At 47.3% G+C, this 19,644-nt stretch overlaps 1 protein-coding gene across 1 annotated transcript in view; it reads right to left on the reverse strand.

The window, feature by feature from the left end:
• Window positions 1-19,644, reverse strand: part of ANAPC4 (anaphase promoting complex subunit 4) — a 75,398-nt gene that overhangs the window by 22,034 nt on the left and 33,720 nt on the right. Inside the window, exons 12-19 of the mRNA XM_040425568.1 lie at window positions 17,469-17,533; window positions 9,662-9,704; window positions 9,505-9,581; window positions 8,032-8,132; window positions 6,328-6,379; window positions 4,667-4,722; window positions 4,432-4,478; window positions 4,263-4,319 (exon numbers count right to left, since the gene is read on the reverse strand). Of these exons, the coding sequence (XP_040281502.1) occupies window positions 4,263-4,319; window positions 4,432-4,478; window positions 4,667-4,722; window positions 6,328-6,379; window positions 8,032-8,132; window positions 9,505-9,581; window positions 9,662-9,704; window positions 17,469-17,533 (498 nt within the window). The remainder of the gene's footprint in view (window positions 1-4,262; window positions 4,320-4,431; window positions 4,479-4,666; window positions 4,723-6,327; window positions 6,380-8,031; window positions 8,133-9,504; window positions 9,582-9,661; window positions 9,705-17,468; window positions 17,534-19,644) is intronic.

Raw genomic sequence — 19,644 nt, forward strand, 5'->3', positions numbered from 1 at the left:
GCGCAGGTGGAGTTATCAACCAAACGACCCAGAGGGTGGATTGGGAACATCAGCTGTCCTCCACGGAATTTGTAAAGGAGAATTATCAACCAAACAGCTCGGAGGGCGGATTGGGAACTATGAGAGGTGCTCCTTATCCGAGATAGGACACGGGCCCAATGTGGTACCGCACAGACAGTCGGTAATGAGGGGTGGGGAGGGGGGACGCACATCTCTTTTTTTTTACTCAAATGACGGCCTCAAGCACAAAAGGCAGAAAAGGCAGGAAAGGGTTAAATTCCTCCATCATGAGGAACACTGCACTGGGAGTGCCACGCCCCCTTATGGTTAAGGCCATCTTCATGACTGGGGCGGAGCTAGCAGGTTACTGGGGGAGGGGGTTAAGGGCGCAAAGTTTTCGCGCCGGAGCGCGCACCCTCCCCGGGGGAGGAATTGCGGCCCTTCAGCAAGCCGCAAGGCGGCAATCCAAGGCCCCTGCGCACAGCCGATTAGTGCATCGGCCGGACCGCAGAGGGACCAAGCATCGTGATCTGAGCCCGCCCGGCAACGGACGGAGGCTCCACCCCGTGGCCGGACACCGGCGCGTCTGGGCAAATAAAACATGGTGGCTGGAACACCATGCAGTGCACGGCCGAGTTTCCTGCAGTCTAACCCTTTCCGGAGTGGTGCGCTCGGCGTCCGTTCCGGATCTCTGGTCATGGCGGTCTAGAGCCCAATATGATCTCCGCTCTGCATTCAGTGATAACACAGGCGGAGAATTATCTGTCTGGCCGTGCGCTCGGACTCCCTGCTCACCGCTTGTCATGGAACGCCTGCCAGGGGTCCACTGACATTAACCCCCTATGTGCCGCCCTGCTAGGCAATGAATAAAACCTACCATAGGGGGAAGAAGGGAATGGCTGCAGGGTCCTGGGCTATACTGAAGCCCTGTGCCTTGTTAACCTCTGCATTACTGCCACCAGGTAGGGAGGGAGGGGGCGACCCAGGAGGGACATACTTACCTAGTCCCGTGTACTCGCCTCTCTTCATCCTCTTCTCTTCCCGGTCGCCATCTTCACCCTTCCTCTGGTCCAGCAGGGTCACCCCTTCAGCTACTGGCACCGTAGTGGCAGGACGCTGGAAAAGAAGCTTGGACGGTTGACCCTTCTGCTGGCGGGACGCAGGGGAGCGAGGCTGCCCTGGTCCACCTTGAGGAGGCAGCAAGGCGTCCACTGTTTCCCATCTGAAAAAGAAGGAAAAAAAATTAATTAAAATAAAAAATCTTCAGGAGCTACCCTGCAGAGCAGGGAGGTCTTGCCTCCTATTGACACTAGAAAAAACTGAAGCTCTCTCTTCAGGCTGGAGGGGGTATAGCTGCCAGGGGAGGAGCTAACAGCTTTTACTAGTGTCAACGCCTCCTAGAGGACATATACCCACGGTTCCTGTGTCCCCCAATGAATATGGACGAGAAAATCTAATTGTGAGAGGTACATACCGTATGGGAATAAAAGGTTAAGGAACAAGAAAAAAAACAATGTGGATAAATAGAACTGTAAAGAAAGCAATAAATGACAAAAAGAAAGCATTTAAATCACTAAAACAGGGGGGTAGTGAGGAAGCACTGAAAAACTATAAGGAAAAAAATCGAATATGTAAAAAACAAATAAAAGCCGCCAAACTAGAGACCGAGAGATTAATTGCCAAAGAAAGTAATACTAACCCTAAAATGTTCTTCAATTATATAAATGGTAAAAAGTATAAATCTGAAGGTGTCGGCGCTCTACAGAGTAATGAGAGGGGAATTGCAGAGAGCGATGAGGAGAAAGCAAAGCTTTTAAATATTTTTTTCTCCACTGTATTCACTGAAGAAAATAAACTGTCAGATGAAATGCAGAATGTAAAAGTAAATTCCCCATTAAAAGTGTCCTGTCTAACCCAGGAAGAAGTATAGCGGCGTCTTAAAAAGATTAAAATGGACAAATCGCCAGGACCAGATTGCACACACCCCCGTATCCTAAGAGAATTAAGTAATGTCATAGCCGGACCCTTATTTCTGATATTTGCGGACTCTATACTGACAAAGAATGTCCCACAGGATTGGCGCATGGCAAATGTGGTGCCAATATTCAAAAAGGGTCCAAAAACACAGCCTGGAAACTATAGGCCGGTAAGTTTAACATCTGTCGTGGGAAAACCATTTGAAGGTTTTCTAAGAGATGCTATCTTGGAGTACGTCAATAAAAATAAGCAAATCACGCCATATCAGCATGGCTTTGTGAGGGATCGGTCATGTCAAACTAATTTAATCAGTTTCTATGAGGAGGTAAGTTCTAGACTTGACAGCGGCGAATCAATGGATGTCGTGTATCTGGACTTCTCCAAAGCATTTGACACTGTACCACATAAAAGGTTAGTATATAAAATGAGAATGCTCGGACTGGGAGAAAACGTCTGTATGTGGGTAAGTAACTGGCTCAGTGATAGAAAACAGAGGGTGGTTATTAATGGTACACACTCAGATTGGGTCACTGTCACTAGTGGGGTACCTCAGGGGTCAGTATTGGGCCCTATTCTCTTCAATATATTTATTAATGATCCTGTAGAAGGCTTGCACAGTAAAATATAAATTTTTTCAGATGACACTAAACTGTGTAAAGTAACGGACACGGAAGAGGACAGTATACTGTATACTACAGAGGACAGTATACTGCATATATACTACAAAGGACAGTACATAGCTATAGAGGGATCTGGATAGATTGGAGGCTTGGGCAGAGAAGTGGCAGATGAGGTTTAACTCTGACAAATGTAAGGTTATGCACATGGGAAGGAATAATGCAAGTCACCCGTACATACTAAATGGTAAAACACTGGCTAAGGCCTCCTGCACACGACCGTATGGCTTTTTCAGTGTTTTGCGATCCGTTTTTCACGGATCCGTTGTTCCGTTTTTTGTTTCCGTTGTGTTTCTGTTTCGTTTTTCCGTATGGCGTATACAGTAATTACATAGATAAAATTGGGCTGGGCATAACATTTTCAATAGATGGTTCCGCAAAAAACGGAACGCAAACGGAAGACATACGTATGCATTTCCGTATGTGTTCCGTTTTTTTGCGGACCCATTGACTTGAATGGAGCCACGGAATGTGATTTGCGGGCAATAATAGGACATGTTCTATCTTTAAACGGAACGGAAAAATGGAAATACGGAAACAGAATGCATATGGAGTACATTCCGTTTTTTTGGTGGAACCATGGAACTCTCTGCCTGAGGAGGTGGTGATGGTGAGTTCACTAAAAAAGTTATAGGCTTATGGAACCTTGAGGTTCGCGGGACTCAAGAGGCACCAGCAGCTGAAATACCTGTTTTGTAATAGCATTTTAGCAGCTGCTGTCTTAATCTGATGAATTTGTCTGGCAGAAACCTTCCTCATTATGCCTTTATCTGCACGAACCCGTCTGTGCTCTGAATCAGCCACAAATCTCTTCACAGTACGATGATCACACTTAAGTTTTTGTGAAATATCTAAAGTTTTTATACCTTGTCCAAAGCATTGCACTATTAGACGCTTTTCGGCGGCAGAGAGTTCCTTTTTATTTCTCATATTGCTTGAAAACGGTGGCCTGCTTAATAATGTGGAATGTGTCCTTCTTAAAGGGGTTATCTCAAGATTGATTTAAAAAAAATGAAAATCAGATATCATACAGTACACGACCATCTCTTTCTAACAAAGCTAGAACCAGCCCTGGACCTCACATGGATCCAGAGATCTCCCCATTCATTGCTCTGCTAGATTTATATCAAGCTGACAGCTCAAGGGGCGTGTCTTTTCTGCTGCAGCTCAGGGGGTGTGTCTCAGCTCTCCCTATCACAGCTCAGGGGGCAGATGAAGGATTGAACTGAGCATGTGCGGCCATCTCAGTAAGCAGGTCAAAGAAATAAGAAAAAGAACAAACAGCAGGTGGTGCTATACAGATACATTTCATTGAATAACTCGATGGCTATGCAAAATTTTTTATTACATGCAATTACAAAAGTATTCAGGTCCAGATGCTGGTTTGAAAACCGAAGAATATTTTTCATTAGACAACCCCTTTAAGTAGTTTTCCTCACCTGGCAAACTAATTATCAGGTGTTTGAGATTGATTTCAGTGATGCAAAGAGCCCTGAGACACGATATCGTCCATGTGTTTAATTGAAAAACAAAAAAATTACATCTTTATGACACTTAAATTAAATTTGCGTAATAATTTGGAACGCGGTGTATATCATCGAGACTTACCTCTTCAAAATGTTCTGTTATAAAATCTGCCACAAAAGTGATTTCGTTCTGAGTCATCTAAACACAAAGCAATTAAGCATATAATAAAAGAAAGTTACTCTATACACACCAGTCATTACATGTCTAAGAGATATTTAGGTTCAGTTGAACATTAAAAATGACATCTTACCTTATTCAACTCAGGAGGAACATGATCTTCTGACATCCGCAACATGGCTAGAAAGTCAATTCAATATTATTTTTTATACAGACTATAACTTGTCCTTATATTTTATAAGTCAGTTTCTAAAATGAACATGTAATTCTTAAATGTCTATGTCAAACTGTAGTGAAAGTAGTCAAAGTTCTCCTCTGTTATGCTCCACTGTGTCATCCCTGTAGTAAAAACCTATTATGCTTCTTACCTACATACAGCCATCGAAAAAATGCCTTGAAGTTTTTCATACCACTGTCTATAACTCTGAAAAAAGCAGGAAATCTGTATTAAGACTGAGGGAAAGCATAAAGGTGGCCATTTTGTATATATATTCATTTTATATCTATGTATAACCTGCACTTAAATAGGAGGGGGATTTATCCTTGGAAGGAAGGAGTACAAATTCAACAGTGGGCCCCTAGTCCCCCCCAATAGTGATCATTCATTTTCTTATCTCAAACTAAACATAGCAACTGAAAGCTTGTCTCCACTAGGGCACTTTTACAGCTTTTTGGGTGTATAAATAAGTGCACTGCTCATTATAATAAAGAAGGGCATTACGAGGAACACATCTTGTATGTGTCTCTGTCGTGACCTCAAGCAGGGTCACTCAACTTCAGCAGGGGGTCCTAGCACGCATGGGGTCCTACCACTAACCTGCCCATGGTGTGTGAACAGGGTCTGAATCAGTGCTAGAAATCAACTCACAGTGCATTGGTGATACCACTGTGGAGGCATGCGAGACCCCATGTGTGCTGAGACACCGTGACGTGGTGCATGAGGGGCTCAGATATGTTCCTGACTGGAAGATATTGGCAAAGTTCTCAGCTTTTAACATCGGCCTGAGGAATTAGCTAGTATTGTCAGTTGCGTATCATTTTGGTGCATTTTTTGCAGTGATTTCTGTATATTTTTTCATCTGCACAATGTATCATTTTGTGTAAGATGTCCTTGTGGTGAATGCGGTCCGCCCCGGCATCCTCCATTGTACGCATTTTCTGCTGGAGATTACTGTTGTCTGCGGACCGCATATGGAGGAATTGTTCCCCGGTTATAGACACGCTGCTACAGTGTCTGGGTTTGGAGCATTTTCACCCGTTTAGGCCACTTTTTTGTGATATTTATGTAGCCCTATATAGTATGGCACTATGAGGGTCGAATAGGACGCCCCCCTCTAATATGTATGCTTAATTATCTCTGGGCTACCTATAGGAGTGAGTATTGATATATTTTCTCCTCTTTCCCTCTGATATGTTTGACATGTTTTACATCTTTTTCGGGTGCATTGAAATCAGTGGTCAGAGATTTGGTATAGCAATTGTGGTCATGGTTACCCTTTCTGATGTTTGTCCCATTTTTATGTTTTTATTCATGTATTTTTGATTTTCTATTTAATAAATTGACTATATTTTGTGATATTATATTGGGCATGGTGTCTTTGTGTTCCCTTGTGGAACATATTTGTAGGTTTATGGCATAGAAATATGTTCTGTTGTTTGGCTCCTAGTGGTCCAGAAACAATTCATTGGACACATCGTTTAGGAGTCCAGAGTATTCATGAGTGGAGAGCTTCCACCTTTCCTTGCAGTGACTGATGGCTTGTGTGTCTTCGAGCAAACACAGTAGCCTGTCGCTGCTCTCCTCGTGAGCTAGGTGCCCGGTGGATTCTCTCAGGACTTCTAGTAGCCATGCCATACAACATTGTTTTATACCCTTTTGGCTACTAGTAGTATGCACCTGTAGTTGACTGTAATATGCCCTTACATACAGTATCATATGATGCTGACAGACCTGCGAGGGTTGACCTATCCAGCGTCATAAATAAAACTCCTGAAATACATAATCCATACAAATAATCGTGGTTCTTACTGCAGAAGCTCATTTGCTTTAAGACTGAAGGAACCAACAGACATGATTGCATCTGCAACAGAAAATGGCAAACATTAATTCACATGGAAACTTAAAGGACTTGTCTCACTTCAGCAAGTGGCATTTATCATGTAGAGAAAGTGAATACAAGGCACTTACTAATGTATTGTGATGGTCCATATTGCTTCCTTTGCTGGCTGGATTCATTTTTCCATCACATTATACACTGCTCGTTTCCATGGTTACGACCACCCTGTAATCCAGTAGCGGTGGTCGCGTGCTTGCACACTTTAGAAAAAAAAAACGTCAGGCTCTCTGGTGGCTAGGACCGTGGGAGGGTGCGTAGGCGTAGGCTTTTTCCTATAGTATCCAAGCACGATCACCGATGCTGGATTGCAGGGTGGTCGTAACCATGGAAACAAGCAGTGTATAATGTGATGTAATGTAATGTGAAAAACAAATCCAGCCAGCAAAGGAGGCAATATGGACAAACACAATACATTAGTAAGTGCCTTGTATTAACTTTCCCTACATGATAAATGCCATTAGCTGCAGTGAGACAACCCCTTTCATTCTTTTTCTTTTTATTGATGACACGTAATGCCCATATAATCTTACTCGCCACTCTGATCTCCCATTTAATGGCCCATTCTTTATTTATTGCTCCTCCTTCTGCTTCCAGAATATGTGAAGTCAGTTTTTGCTTCAGTCTTTGTTCCTGTACTTTATGCCACAATTATCAAATGTTGCATGTTGTTTGATAAATTTGTCTTATCCTTAAACCTACCAATTTTACCAAAAAAAAAAAAAGATACTGCAGCTTTCCTATTCCACTCTCCTATTAGAGCAGGGATCAGCAACCTCCGGCACTCCAGCTGTTTTTAAACTACAACTCCCAGCATCCTCCTTTCACCTCTATGGGAGTTACAAGAACAGCCAAGTAAGTGTGCATGCTGGGAATTGTAGTTTCACAACAGCTGGAGTACCTAAGGTTACAGAACATCTCGCCTCGGCGCAGCATCCGGCAGTCTGTGCGCCTGAACTAAAATCTACGCTAGCACCTGTCTGGGGTTAATTTCAATGTTCATCTACACCAGAAAACTGGCACAGAAGATGATAAATGTTGTAGGGCCGCCAGCCCTGCCCCTCACCGCGCCCCTTTTTAGGGACATTTTTTGCACAACTGCCATTGGAAAAGTCACAAACGTACAGTTTGCACATTTTTCATACCACAAAAGGGGCATATTTCAGTGATAAATTTGTCTTTATGTGTTTTATGGTAACCTGTTTAGGACCCACCTCAGCTACTCTCAAAACAAGAGTGTGAGGGCTGTATACTGTGCCTAGCATCCAGCTGAAAAGGACATGTAGGAGGAGTGCCTGGAGAATAAAGGCTGCCTAATACCCAGTAGCTCACAATGGTTATTCCAGCTGGATGACAGGAGTTGAATAGCAGGAGATCTGGGCAACCCCTATGGGCAATTTCTATATAAATACCTTGCTTTTGTCTCGTGACAGAAGTGCATTAGGTAAAGGTGTTACTTTTTTGGAATCTAACAGCCTTGGAACGTGCTGCTGCCAATTTTCCACTCCAATCCTCCCTTCCACGCTGTATAATGGCCTTTACGCATAAAAACCGTTCTACCGTGCACTTAGGGACCATGTACAGTATGTGAGACTAAGTTCATCCGCTCATAAATGCACCTTCAATAGCTTTTGCATCCAGCCCAAGAGGCTCATACTTCTGCTTCCATAAGGCCATCCCTTTCAGCTCACTGAGGTGGTACAGCAATGCCTCTGAACCACTGCAAGAACAGAGGATACATGTTATGGAATCACTTAGCCAACATACAAAGGATTTTGATCGGTTGCAATGCAGTTGATCAATCGTCTGTAAGATCGTTCATCTAAAGGATTCCACCAGCAACATTACAGGCTAGACTGGCTGATCAGGAGAGTCACTGACTCCTCGAGCCTTGTGCAAAATGGCAAACTTGGTCAATCATGTCATACACTTTAACTTGGAGCTGCAATTTTACATCTTGACTAGGGATGAGTGAACTTGTGTTTTCAAGTATGACGTACATGGTTCGGGTTCAGGTGATCTAAGAATTGCGTTATGGTCTGTGGTAGCGGAATCCATAACCGAATTCATAGATAACCCGAGCCTTGTATGTCGAACTTGAGAACACAAGTTCGCTCATCCCTAATCTTGACAGAGCCCACTTTTAGAAGACAGAAGTCTGCTGTTGGCCATCCATACGATCGTTTGTGTTAAATACATGGACAGGCTTTGATCAAGTTTTCTGATGCAGTTTTGATGTTAAAACCAGGTGTGAACTCAAAAAGAGGATAAGCTGAATCTGCCCTTTCATACACTCTTTACTTTCTTTTACGATCCATGCCTTGTTTCAGATTCAAAACTGCATCTGAAAGCCGTACCATACACCAGGCAAAATCCTTTGTGGGGATAGCTCATCTTCATGCAATGATACCCTTCACTTTGTGATCCGTTGCTTGATTCTGGAGAAATCATTGTGCACCCTTGCTCCTCCTGCTTCCACTGCCAACACCCCACTCTTCTTCTTGAAGGACGCGGCCATATTATTGCATAGTCATCTTGCCTGGCCCTGTCAATCAAGGAATGAAGGGGCTGGCAGAGGAAGCAAGAGGAGAAAGGGTGCACAGAGTGACTTGGGCCCGCCCTTGGTGCTCTTAACTGCTAATTTGCATATGGATTAAAAGTACTTTTTCTCCAGAATGAGGCAACGGATCACAAAAGGTTCCTTTACAAGGGACGACTGATCGCTAGCGGAGAAGTCCACAGTATGGGGAGGAGGAATCGCTAATGTCGTCGTTCTTCTCCATACTGTCTCGTTGTTTCCCGGCAGCAGATCGTGTTTACACAGTCAGATCTGCCACTGGGAAACAATGATCTTTTGTGCTGCACAAAAGATCCAATTACCCGATGAACAAGCGTTTTGCTCGTTCATCAGGTAATCGGTGGTGCCTCTACACTGCAAGATCATTACTAGTAATGCTCGTTAGCGATAATCTGTTCAATTGTCGGCCCGTATAAAGGGTCCTTAAGTAAAAGGTATCATTTCATTCAGCGGAGCTAGTCCTACAAGGCATTATGCCTGGTTTAACTGTGGGATGTACATCAGTGGAACTTACCTTTGTAAATGACTGATGACTAGTTTCTGAATAGTGGAGTACGAAGATTCTACAGCTTGTCCAAGCTTCTTCAAGCCCTGAAATGAAATTCTATTAGTTTGCGCCTCATGTTTACCCCTTTGGAAATCTGATTGAGAAGAGATAAATGAGAACTCACTTTAACTGTTAGCTGATTCATCAGTAATTCTTGGAGCTCGGGACTAAAGGCAAAAAAAATAATAATACAAAAATACAAGTGCAAATGATAAGAAAAGAAACTAAATATTCAAAACATCTTGTTTTATTCAGTATTGAGTATGAGCACCATACGCAGAAACACACGCACTTCCAGCCTTGGCATGTTATCATTGAGGTTATCAATGGTTGTCTGAGGAATGTTCTGCCATGCTGAATGCACTTAGGCACACAAATCATCAAGATCTGCTACTAGCAGCTCCTTTTGCAATTGCCGACCAATGACATCCCAAATGTGCTAGAGGGGAGTCCAGAAATGCTGCTGGTCATGGTAGCACGTTTAGGCCATATAGGCTGCTCACAGTAGTATGAGCAACATGCGGTCTGGTGTTGTCCTGTTGAAAAACGGCTCCTGAAACACTTTGGAGAAATGGCCGTACTACTGGTTCTACAACCAAATCAATGTAACGCCGAGCTGTTAGTGTACCTGAAATGAAGGACTAGAAGGGTCCAGCTACCGTACATTATGCCACCCCACACCATAATCCAGGGAGTATGCCTGGCGTGACGTTTCCTTGTGAAGGCCTCTTCAAGGCAATGCTCATGTGGTCCTCAGACAATCTCTGGCCATCACTGAATCCGAGACAAAAACGAGATTTTTGTATAACTTACCAGTAAAATCTCTTTCTCGCTCTTTCCTTGGGGGACACAGAAGACCTTGGGTATAGCTCATCTCCCTAGGAGGCGTGACACTAAGTGAAGACTGTTAAGCCCCTCCTCCCCAGCTATACCCTCAGCCTGGAGAGAGAGACTGCCAGTTGCGTGTCCAAGTAGTGAGAAAAGGCAAAGTCCAAAAAGTGGAACCAACAAGCCAACTACCCAAAGGGTAAAACAAACTCGGAAACAGTCAGAGAAGAACAAAGAATGGGTGGGTGCTGTGTCCCCCAAGGAAAGAGCGAGAAAGAGATTTTACTGGTAAGTTATACAAAAATCTCGTTTTCTCGCCCAGTTTCCTTGGGGGACACAGAAGACCTTGGGACGTTCAAAAGCAGTCCAAAGGGGGAGAGACCACAGCACCAAGGCGAAGCACCCGAAGGCAACAAAAAACCCGCCGCCTGCAGACCAGGCGGCCCAAGGCAGCATACGCCGAAGGCCGAGTATGCACCCTGTAGAACTCGGTAAGGTGTGCAAGGAAGACCAGTGACCACCTTACAAATGCATGGCCGAAGCCTAATGCCTCCGGCCCAGGAAAAACCGACAGCTCTGGCAAAATGAATGGTGACACCAAAAGCAGAACCCTGCCCTTGGTGCGACAACCACAGCAAGAGCCACACTGAGAAAGCGGAGGAAAGCCACCCTGGAGGCCCTCAACCCTTGCGCGGACCTCCTGGGAACACAAGAGACCGAACGTCGACAAGAGTCGGAGATCTCCAAGTAAAAAACTGCAAGGCCCAAACAAACGTCCAAATCGGTGAAGTGTCCGTTCCCGGGGGTGGGAAGGGGAGGACGACTGCCTCAATGAAATGAAGGACAAACATCACCTTCAGAAGGAAGGAAGAGACGGAATGGAGAACAGCCCTGTCCTGGGGGAAGACAGAAGGCTCGGAACAAGAAGGGCCGCCACTCAGGCACCAGTCAGAGACACGATGGCTACAGAAACCCAACCGTACAGGACAGAAGGAGTACAGAGGACTTCTGTAACGACTCCAAGGAAAAATTGGAGCGCCAAGAGCCCAGTATGTGGTTCCCAGGACGGTAACGGAGGGCAGTACAAAGGAACCCAAGAGCCGCTCCATGGAAGAAGTTCCTGACAGGCCCAGAGGGTCGGGGAACGCTGAAAGAGGAAGGACAGGAACGACACTTGATACCTCAAGCAACGGAGTCCCAGCCCCAGGGCCGGGCTGGAGAAAGACAGAACCATGGAGAGAGAAAGGCAGAGTGGGGGAACGCCCAGCTTCCCACAGAACCCCAGGTAAAGTCCTAAGTCCTACCACAGATCCTGGACGAAAACTCGGCTAGAAGCGAACACTAGCGAGCTCACTAGAGTCGCCTGGGCAAGCGGGCGAAAACCCAATGATCAGTAACACGGGCAGAACGGTCAGTAGAACTGGTCCCGTCGGCCCCGAACAATGTTGTCCCGTATCCACCCGGAGTGGGGGAGCAGACGGACAGGAACCGAAGGGTCCGCCCAGCAACCGCCCGATGCCAGGACAAGACAGGCTAAAGCCCAAGCCGATGTAGCCACCACAGGAAGACGGACTAAATGGTAGTCCTCCCAAGTTACCGAGAAGGTAAATCCATAGCAGAAACATTGCCTAGAATGGAAAAAACGCAATCTGCACCCAGCGGGAGGACAGAACGCGGTAGACCCGTTAGATAGGTACACAGCTAGTACAGTCAGTGTGGACAAGACACCAGAACCATCCACCTGAACAACCATGCTCTTCCCAGAGGGGAGGGCAGAGAAGGAACATCCTCTGAAGCGTGGCCGGAACAGAAGCCACATCGGAGAGATCCGTACCGAGTGGGAGCCAAACAGAACCGGCGAGAAAAGGCAGTCGAGACAGAGGCCGGGATAACACCCTCCAAAAGAAAGGAGGAGTGGGCATAGAGAAGCCATAGGACAGCTCAAAAGCAGGACCCCGCTACACTGAGACGCCCCGTTCACCGCTTCGCAGAAGGCGAATATCCTGAAGAACTCAAGGTGGATGTCCTCCGGACCTGGGTAAGCGAGCACCCAAGAGAAGTTGGGTGACCTTTCCCAAGAAGAGCGGCCCGAACCTGGTAGAAGGAAATAGTAGTAGGCGAGGGGACCGTAGTCCCACCAGAGCCAACATAGAATGCGAAGGGCGCTGCAGACAGCACTCTCGACCATGTGACCACTAGCGCAGGGAAACAATGCTGCGGGAAGACGAATGAGCACCGCCCAGCTCGGAGCAGTAGCGAGCAGGTAGAGGCCGTCTACTTATCTATAAGGCATTCATTTATTGTTTGTTGGACAACACCTTAGGCTTACACAGGTGGACAGAATGATCTCTTTAGAGAATAGTGCAAGGCTTGCTGCAAACACCGTCTCCCAAGAGAAAAAAATATGTCGCAGGAGGAAAGGAGGGATACGTACGAGTAGCCCCGTAAGCAGTGAGAAGGCCAACCCACCTACGGGACGAGAAGGTATACACGGCCCAACAACGCACAAAAACGTCCACTCACTGCCAAAATATCACTCAGCGAAGGCCAGCCAGAGTGCCACAGTATCTACCTGGCAAACTGCAGTCGGCAAGGGTGCAAAAGCCCGCCCCAAAAAAAAAAAGGGGGGAATGCCCAAGGCCGTACCTACGTCAGAGAAGTAGGGCATACCATACTTCGCCCCGAAGGGCGCCATGCACATAGCCACACAGTATCCAGCAGGAATGCAGGAGGTCCACCTAGTGAAAGGGGGGCATGCACAGGGCTATCCTAGCATTAAGTGAGTGTGCAACAACTCACCCAACCCGAAACTTCGTGAGAGTGTAACTACTCCCAATGAAGGGGAACATGTGCAAGTCCAATACGGCACATACAAGGACAGCCTTGGATCTCGTGAGCGTGCAAAATTCCGCCCATGGAATGAGGGATGGTCACGCACAAGGCCAGCACGGTATCCAATGGGAGCGCAAGCGTTCCACCCATGTTAGAGGGCCATGCTCAAGGCCAGCAACGTATCCGGTGAGAGTGTAGTATGCCGCCCAGAAAAGAGGGGGGGGGGGGGGGGGGTCATGCACACGGTCAGCATCGCATCCAGGGAGAGTGCGATCAGTCGGTGAGAATGTGTGCATGTCACCTGAAGGAGGCGTGCCCATGGCCGGCAGCGAATCCAGTGAGAGTGCGTACACCGCCCACGGAAGAGGGGTCATGCATATGGCCGGCAGCGGATCCAGTGAGAGTGCAAGCACCCCGCCATGTATGGGGTTCATGCACATGGCCAACAACGTACCGGCGAGAGAACATCACCGACCGAGGGAGTGTATGTATGCCGCCACAGGGAAAATCCAATGAGAGTGCATCATACCACCTATGGAAAGTGGTCATGCACATGGCTGGCAGTGAATCCAGTGAGAGTGCCAAATGCCGTCCACGGAAGGGAGTCATGCCTATGGGCGTCAGCGAAATCAGAGAGTGCAGCATTCCGCCTATGGAAGGGGGTCACGCACATGATCGGCAACGAATCCAGTGAGAGTGCAGCGTTCCACCAATGGAAAGGGATCGTGCACATGGCCAGCACCGTATCTGGTGAGAGTGCAGTATTCCGCCTAAGAAAAAAGGGGTCATGCACAGATCGCAACGAATCTAGTGAGAGTGTAGCGTTCCGCCTATGGAAGGAGGTCGTGCACACGGCCAGCACCGTATCCGGTGAAACTGCAGTAGTCCGCCAATGAAAGGGGGATCATGCACAAGGCCAAACCGTAGCCAGGGAGAGTACAGTATCCCGCCCAGGAGGGGGGTCCCGCACATGGCAGTACCATAACTAAAGAGGGTGACGAATGCTGCCTACAGAAAAGGCCGCATGCACTTGACCAGCGCCGTATCGTGAGAGAGGGCTAGAAGGGTAAAATGACCCTGGCAGCGCCGCAGCCGGGGAGTGCGACATGCCGCCTAGGGAAGGGGGGCATGTACTGACATGAGGCTGCAGCGTCCTGCGCAGCCCACAAGTTATATATATAAAAAAATTCTTTTCTTTTTTTTTTTTTTTTTTTTTTATATATATATATATATATATATATATATAACAGAAAAGGGGAGCCACCTACAGGGGCACTGGGGGGTTCCATACAGGCCCATCTGAAGCCGGCCTGTACCCAAAGGGTTAAACAGGGATCCGGCCAGGAGGGCGGCGCTGCGAACCCCTGGGGGCAGCCATACAGGCCCATCTGAAGCCGGCCTGTACCGCGGCGCTGCGATCCCCTGGGGGCACCCATACAGGCCATCTGAAGCCGGCCTGTACCCAAAGGGTTAACAGGGATCCGGCCTGGAGGGCGGCGCTGCGATCCCCTGGGGGCGGGGGAACCTCCCGGCGGGAAGAATTCCCGCCTGGAGAAGTTCCAGCCCCCTCCAACAGAGGCCTAGTAATTGTAGGCCGTGAAGCCGGGGCCTAAATTATTAGCGGCGCCCGGCTGACCGGGGCCGCACAGTATTCAAGTACCGGCCGGGGAACGAAGCGGCGCATGCACATGCCGGCCGCGGGTGCCCACCCCGCGGGCCGGAAGAGGCGGGGACCCGGATAGAGCGCCGGGATCGCGGCCGTAAAACCTGCGGTGCCCGGCCGACCGGAATGTTCCGACGGTCGGCCTGGGGCTGTTGAAGCATAGCGCTCATATTGCAGGCCGCGGGTGCCCACCCCGCTGCCCAGAAGCGAGGACCCTGCGCTCGGCAGCCATTTTACCCATGGAGCGGGCCCTGGCTTATAACAGCGCACCATGTGGCCAACAGCCACAACCACCTTGCCCTTGGGCCGGTGCCCGTGAGGGCAGAGGAGGGTCAGGAGCAGCAAGGCTCTGGCCCTGAAGCAGTAGCCGGTAAGAGGGAGGGGGACCCTGAGACCGGGTGCCTGTGAGGGTGGGACGCCTGCATAACCCCTCAGTCAGGGGCAGCTAGTTGCGGACCTCTGCAGCTCCCCAGGCATTCTTCTTGTAGGGAGAAGGGTGCCAATGACCTATGGAGGCCAGGAGAGAGGGAGCAGAATGTCGCCCTGCGGCAGCCCAGGGGCCAGCCTAGGTCTAGCAGGGACAGAAGGGTCCATAGGCCCAGTATAGGGTCAGGCACGCAGGAGACCGGGGGGGGACGGGGACGTTGGGCTGGAGCAGCCAATCTCTCACCATAGACGTCTTCACCCTCGGTCCGTTCCAGCAGGGTCGCCCCTTCAGCTACTGGCACCGTAGTGGCAGGACGCTGGAAGGGGGACTTGGCGTGCGGGCGACCCTTGCGCTGGCGGGATGTAGGGGAGCTGGGCTGCCCTGATCCACCTTGCCTTCTGTGGGGGAGGCAGCCGTGCGGGTGACCGGCACTGGCGCAGCTCAACCCCGGGAGAAACAGAGAGGTCTAGTGCGTCTCTGTTGTCCCTGATGATCTGGAACAAAAAGAAAAGAAAAAAGTAAAAATCTAAAATTTAAACAAGGAGAAACCAGCCCTGCAGAGCAGGGAGTGTCTTGCCTCCTTGGACACTAAGCAAAAACTGGCAGTCTCTCTCTCCAGGCTGAGGGTATAGCTGGGGAGGAGGGGCTTAACAGTCTTCACTTAGTGTCACGCCTCCTAGGGAGATGAGCTATACCCAAGGTCTTCTGTGTCCCCCAAGGAAACTGGGCGAGAAAGCAGGACTCATAGCTGAAGAGGACGGACCTCCATTCCAGCCTCCACTGCCGTCTTGCTGGAACACCTGTAGCTGGATGTCTGGCTCGTAGCCCAATGTCGTACAAACACCCTCTGATGGTTTGTGTAGACACTGTTCGCTGCCCTAGGCTTGGGACGTGATGTCCAATTTGTAGTACAGAATGGATCATTACGCACCATTCTTATAATCAGATGATGCGCCTGTGCAGAGATTTGCCTCTGTGCACCTCTTGCTGTCATTCCAGCTCATTATTGTTCACCGGAAAAGTGTCGACATCTCGGCCTAGGTGTGTAGTGATCTGCTGGGGTGATAACCCAAGGTCTCTTCTCAGTTCAAGGATTCTGTTCCTCTCAGTGTGCGACAAGTGGTGATAACTGGCATGTCAATGAATAGGAAGCATTGTACAATCATCAAACACAACTTGATCAAATTTTTGAGGTTTCATGTGGTTAAAAAACATTTCTTTCAATCTAGCGTTTACTCCCCTTTCACATGCCACAGTTTGGAGCTAGGTGCTGGAAAATGTTATCATCTGCAGATCAATGTGACAGCTGCTACCTTCTTCATTTGCATAACCTTACGGCTTATCCTTCTTGGTGTTGCCATTTCAATGTTGAGGAGTGCAGTTTCTCAATACTGAAGACCTATCCAAAAATCTTGGAAAACCCTTTTAATCTCTGCCAGTTCTTAGCATCTGTTAGTCATTTGATTGCTAGGGACCCCACCAAACATGTGAATTGGAGTCTCAATGTCCCCGTTCTGTCTCTCTGTACGCCCCCCAGTAGGAAGCACTTTGTGTGTTGCTGCTCCGTTCGAAGTTGACTGGACTGACAAGAACAGCTGAATATTCTGTGAAGCTACCTGCATCAGTCCTATAGCCTTTGAATGGAGCAGCAGCACACACAATTGACCACCGCATCATTTTACTGCTATCCTATTCATACAGAATGCTTCATATGAAATTGGAGACCCAGAGTGGTGGTACAGTAGACCACAACTGCTCTGTAAAACTCCAGGGTACACACTTATTTTAAAGGGGTTATCCGCCCATATGCTCCCCCCATATGCTGGGCCCCTCACACTGAATCTACTTAGGCTACGGTACTTTCACATTAGCATTTCCAATTCCGCTATTGAGATCCCCCCCCCTTCCCCCCTTCCCCCCCTTGTATGTTTTCATTATCGCACGAGGAAAAGCAGCTGCGGCAGTGCAGGGACCAGGAGCGACGCGGATGCCAGGTGAGTAGATTCAGTGCGAGGGGCCCGGCATACGGGGGAGCATTTGTTAGTGTCGGATAACCCCTTTAAAGGGAAAGTTATTTCAAAGCGCAAGACAACACTATTGTTGATTAAACCAACACATTTTTGAAATATACCCTCCTTTCTGCATCACTATTAAATCGACTGAGCTATAAAATCAGATTACCTTGCTTTACCCCAAAGCAGGAGATCCATAAATTCATCCTGAACAGAAGTCGTTGTATTTTTTTCCTGAAAGTATAAAAATATAAAGTAAAGGATCATGTGATTGGATTAATTAATAAACCTCAGAATCCAGAATCCTATATGTGTGGGAAAATCAACCCCCCCCCCCCTCCTAGAGGCTAATTAGAATATTATAAAAGTTAGATTTTTGGCGTAACGGGGGCAAAAGATAAAAGACATTAGTACATCGCTAATGTCAGCTAGCTTAATAGGGTTAAATCTGGTGACAGAATCCCTTTAACAAAATTTCTCATAATCAGAATCATAATAAATGATATTGTATACGGTTATTCTCGAGAGATCAGAATGACTACTACTATCATTATTTCCCTGAACTGTGCTGCTTTTCCCATTAGGAGAGCAGATGGGACGCCCCCTTTGAGCTGTAGACGCCACAATCAGTATTTCCCATTCTATCTACTGACCACAGATGCTGCTAGAAAATAAATACAAAGCGATCGCCTTTGATAGCAAATCATGCTGCCTTCGTGCTATGCCATTAGTTTGGGTAGGCTCCTTGTCAGCCCAGTTCCTCCTAAAATGATCAGCTCCCGGTCACAAAACATGTTAAACGACGCATGCAAACTGGGACCAAAATGCGCGAGCCTTCCTTTCTACATGCGGACCATTGCCATGAAAAAGTGTGATAACATCAGAGGCTTCTAACTGAAACATGGGGAGAGGACATGATCTGTATGCCGTCCACTGCTAATAACCATCTAAGGAACAGACTCCATTAGGTGACTATTAAATACGATCTGCAAAGCTGGATAACACTGGCTCCTGTCGGGAAACTTCCTCCAGACACAAGAAAAAGAAATAAAAATGACAAAAAGTAAATATCAATAACAAGCCTGTGAAATAAATGAAATTTCCAACTCCTCTCCGCACCGCCAGGGACCAATCCTCTGTGACATATCTGCATTTTACCTGGATGTCATGAAGACATACAGTCTTGTGAAAAAATTAGGACACCCTTTGAAAGCATGTGGTTTTTTGTAACATTTTTAATAAATGGTTATTTCATCTCCGTTTCAACAATACAGAGAGATTAAAGTAATCCGACTAAACAAAGAAAACTGAAGAAAAGTCTTTTCAAGATCTTCTGTAAATGTCATTCTACAAAAATGCCTATTCTAACTGAGGAAAAAGATAGGACACCCTTGCCCCTAATAGCGAGTGTTACCTCCTTTGGCTGAAATAACTGCAGTGAGACGGTTCTTGTAGCCATCTACCAGTCTTCGACATCGGTCTGAGGAAATTTTACCCCACTCCTCAATGAAGAACTTTTTCAGCTGTGAGATGTTTGAGGGGTTTCTTGCACGTACAGCCCTTTTCAAGTCACCCCACAGCATCTCAATGGGATTCAAATCTGGACTTTGACTTGGCCATTCCAGGACTCTCCATTTCTTCTTTTTCAGCCAATCTTTGGTTGATTTACTAGTATGTTTTGGGTCATTGTCATGTTGCATGGTCCAGTTCCGCTTCAGCTTTAATTTTCTAACTGATGGTCTCACATGTTCTTCAAGCACCTTCTGATACACAGTAGAATTCATCGTGGATTCTATGATGGTGAGCTGACCAGGTCCTGCTGCAGCAAAGCAGCCCCAAACCATGACACTTCCACCTCCATGCTTCACAGTTGGTATGAGGTTCTTTTCTTGGAATGCTGTGTTTGGTTTACGCCAAACATGTCCTCTGCTGTTGTGTCCAAATAATTCAATTTTGGACTCATCTGTCCAAAGAACATTATTCCAGAAGTCCTGGTCTTTGTCAACTTTATCGCTGGCAAATGTCAGTCTGGCCTCGATGTTTCTCTTGGAAAGCAAAGGTTTCCTCCTTGCACACCTCCCATGCAAGTTAAACTTGTACAGTCTCTTTCTGATTGTAGAGGCATGTGCTTCTACATCAACAGTAGCCAGAGCCTGCTGTAGTTCTCGAGATGACACTTTAGGGTTTTTGGATACCTCTTTTAGCATCTTGCGGTCTGCTCTTGGGGTAAACTTGCTGGGGCGACCAGTCCTGGGCATGTTGGCAGTTGTTTTGAAAGCCCTCCACTTGTAGACTATCTTCCGGACAGTGGAATGGCTGATTTCAAAATCTTTTGAGATCTTTTT

Source organism: Bufo bufo, chromosome 1 (assembly GCF_905171765.1).
Source record: "Bufo bufo chromosome 1, aBufBuf1.1, whole genome shotgun sequence".
NCBI lineage: Eukaryota > Metazoa > Chordata > Amphibia > Anura > Bufonidae > Bufo > Bufo bufo.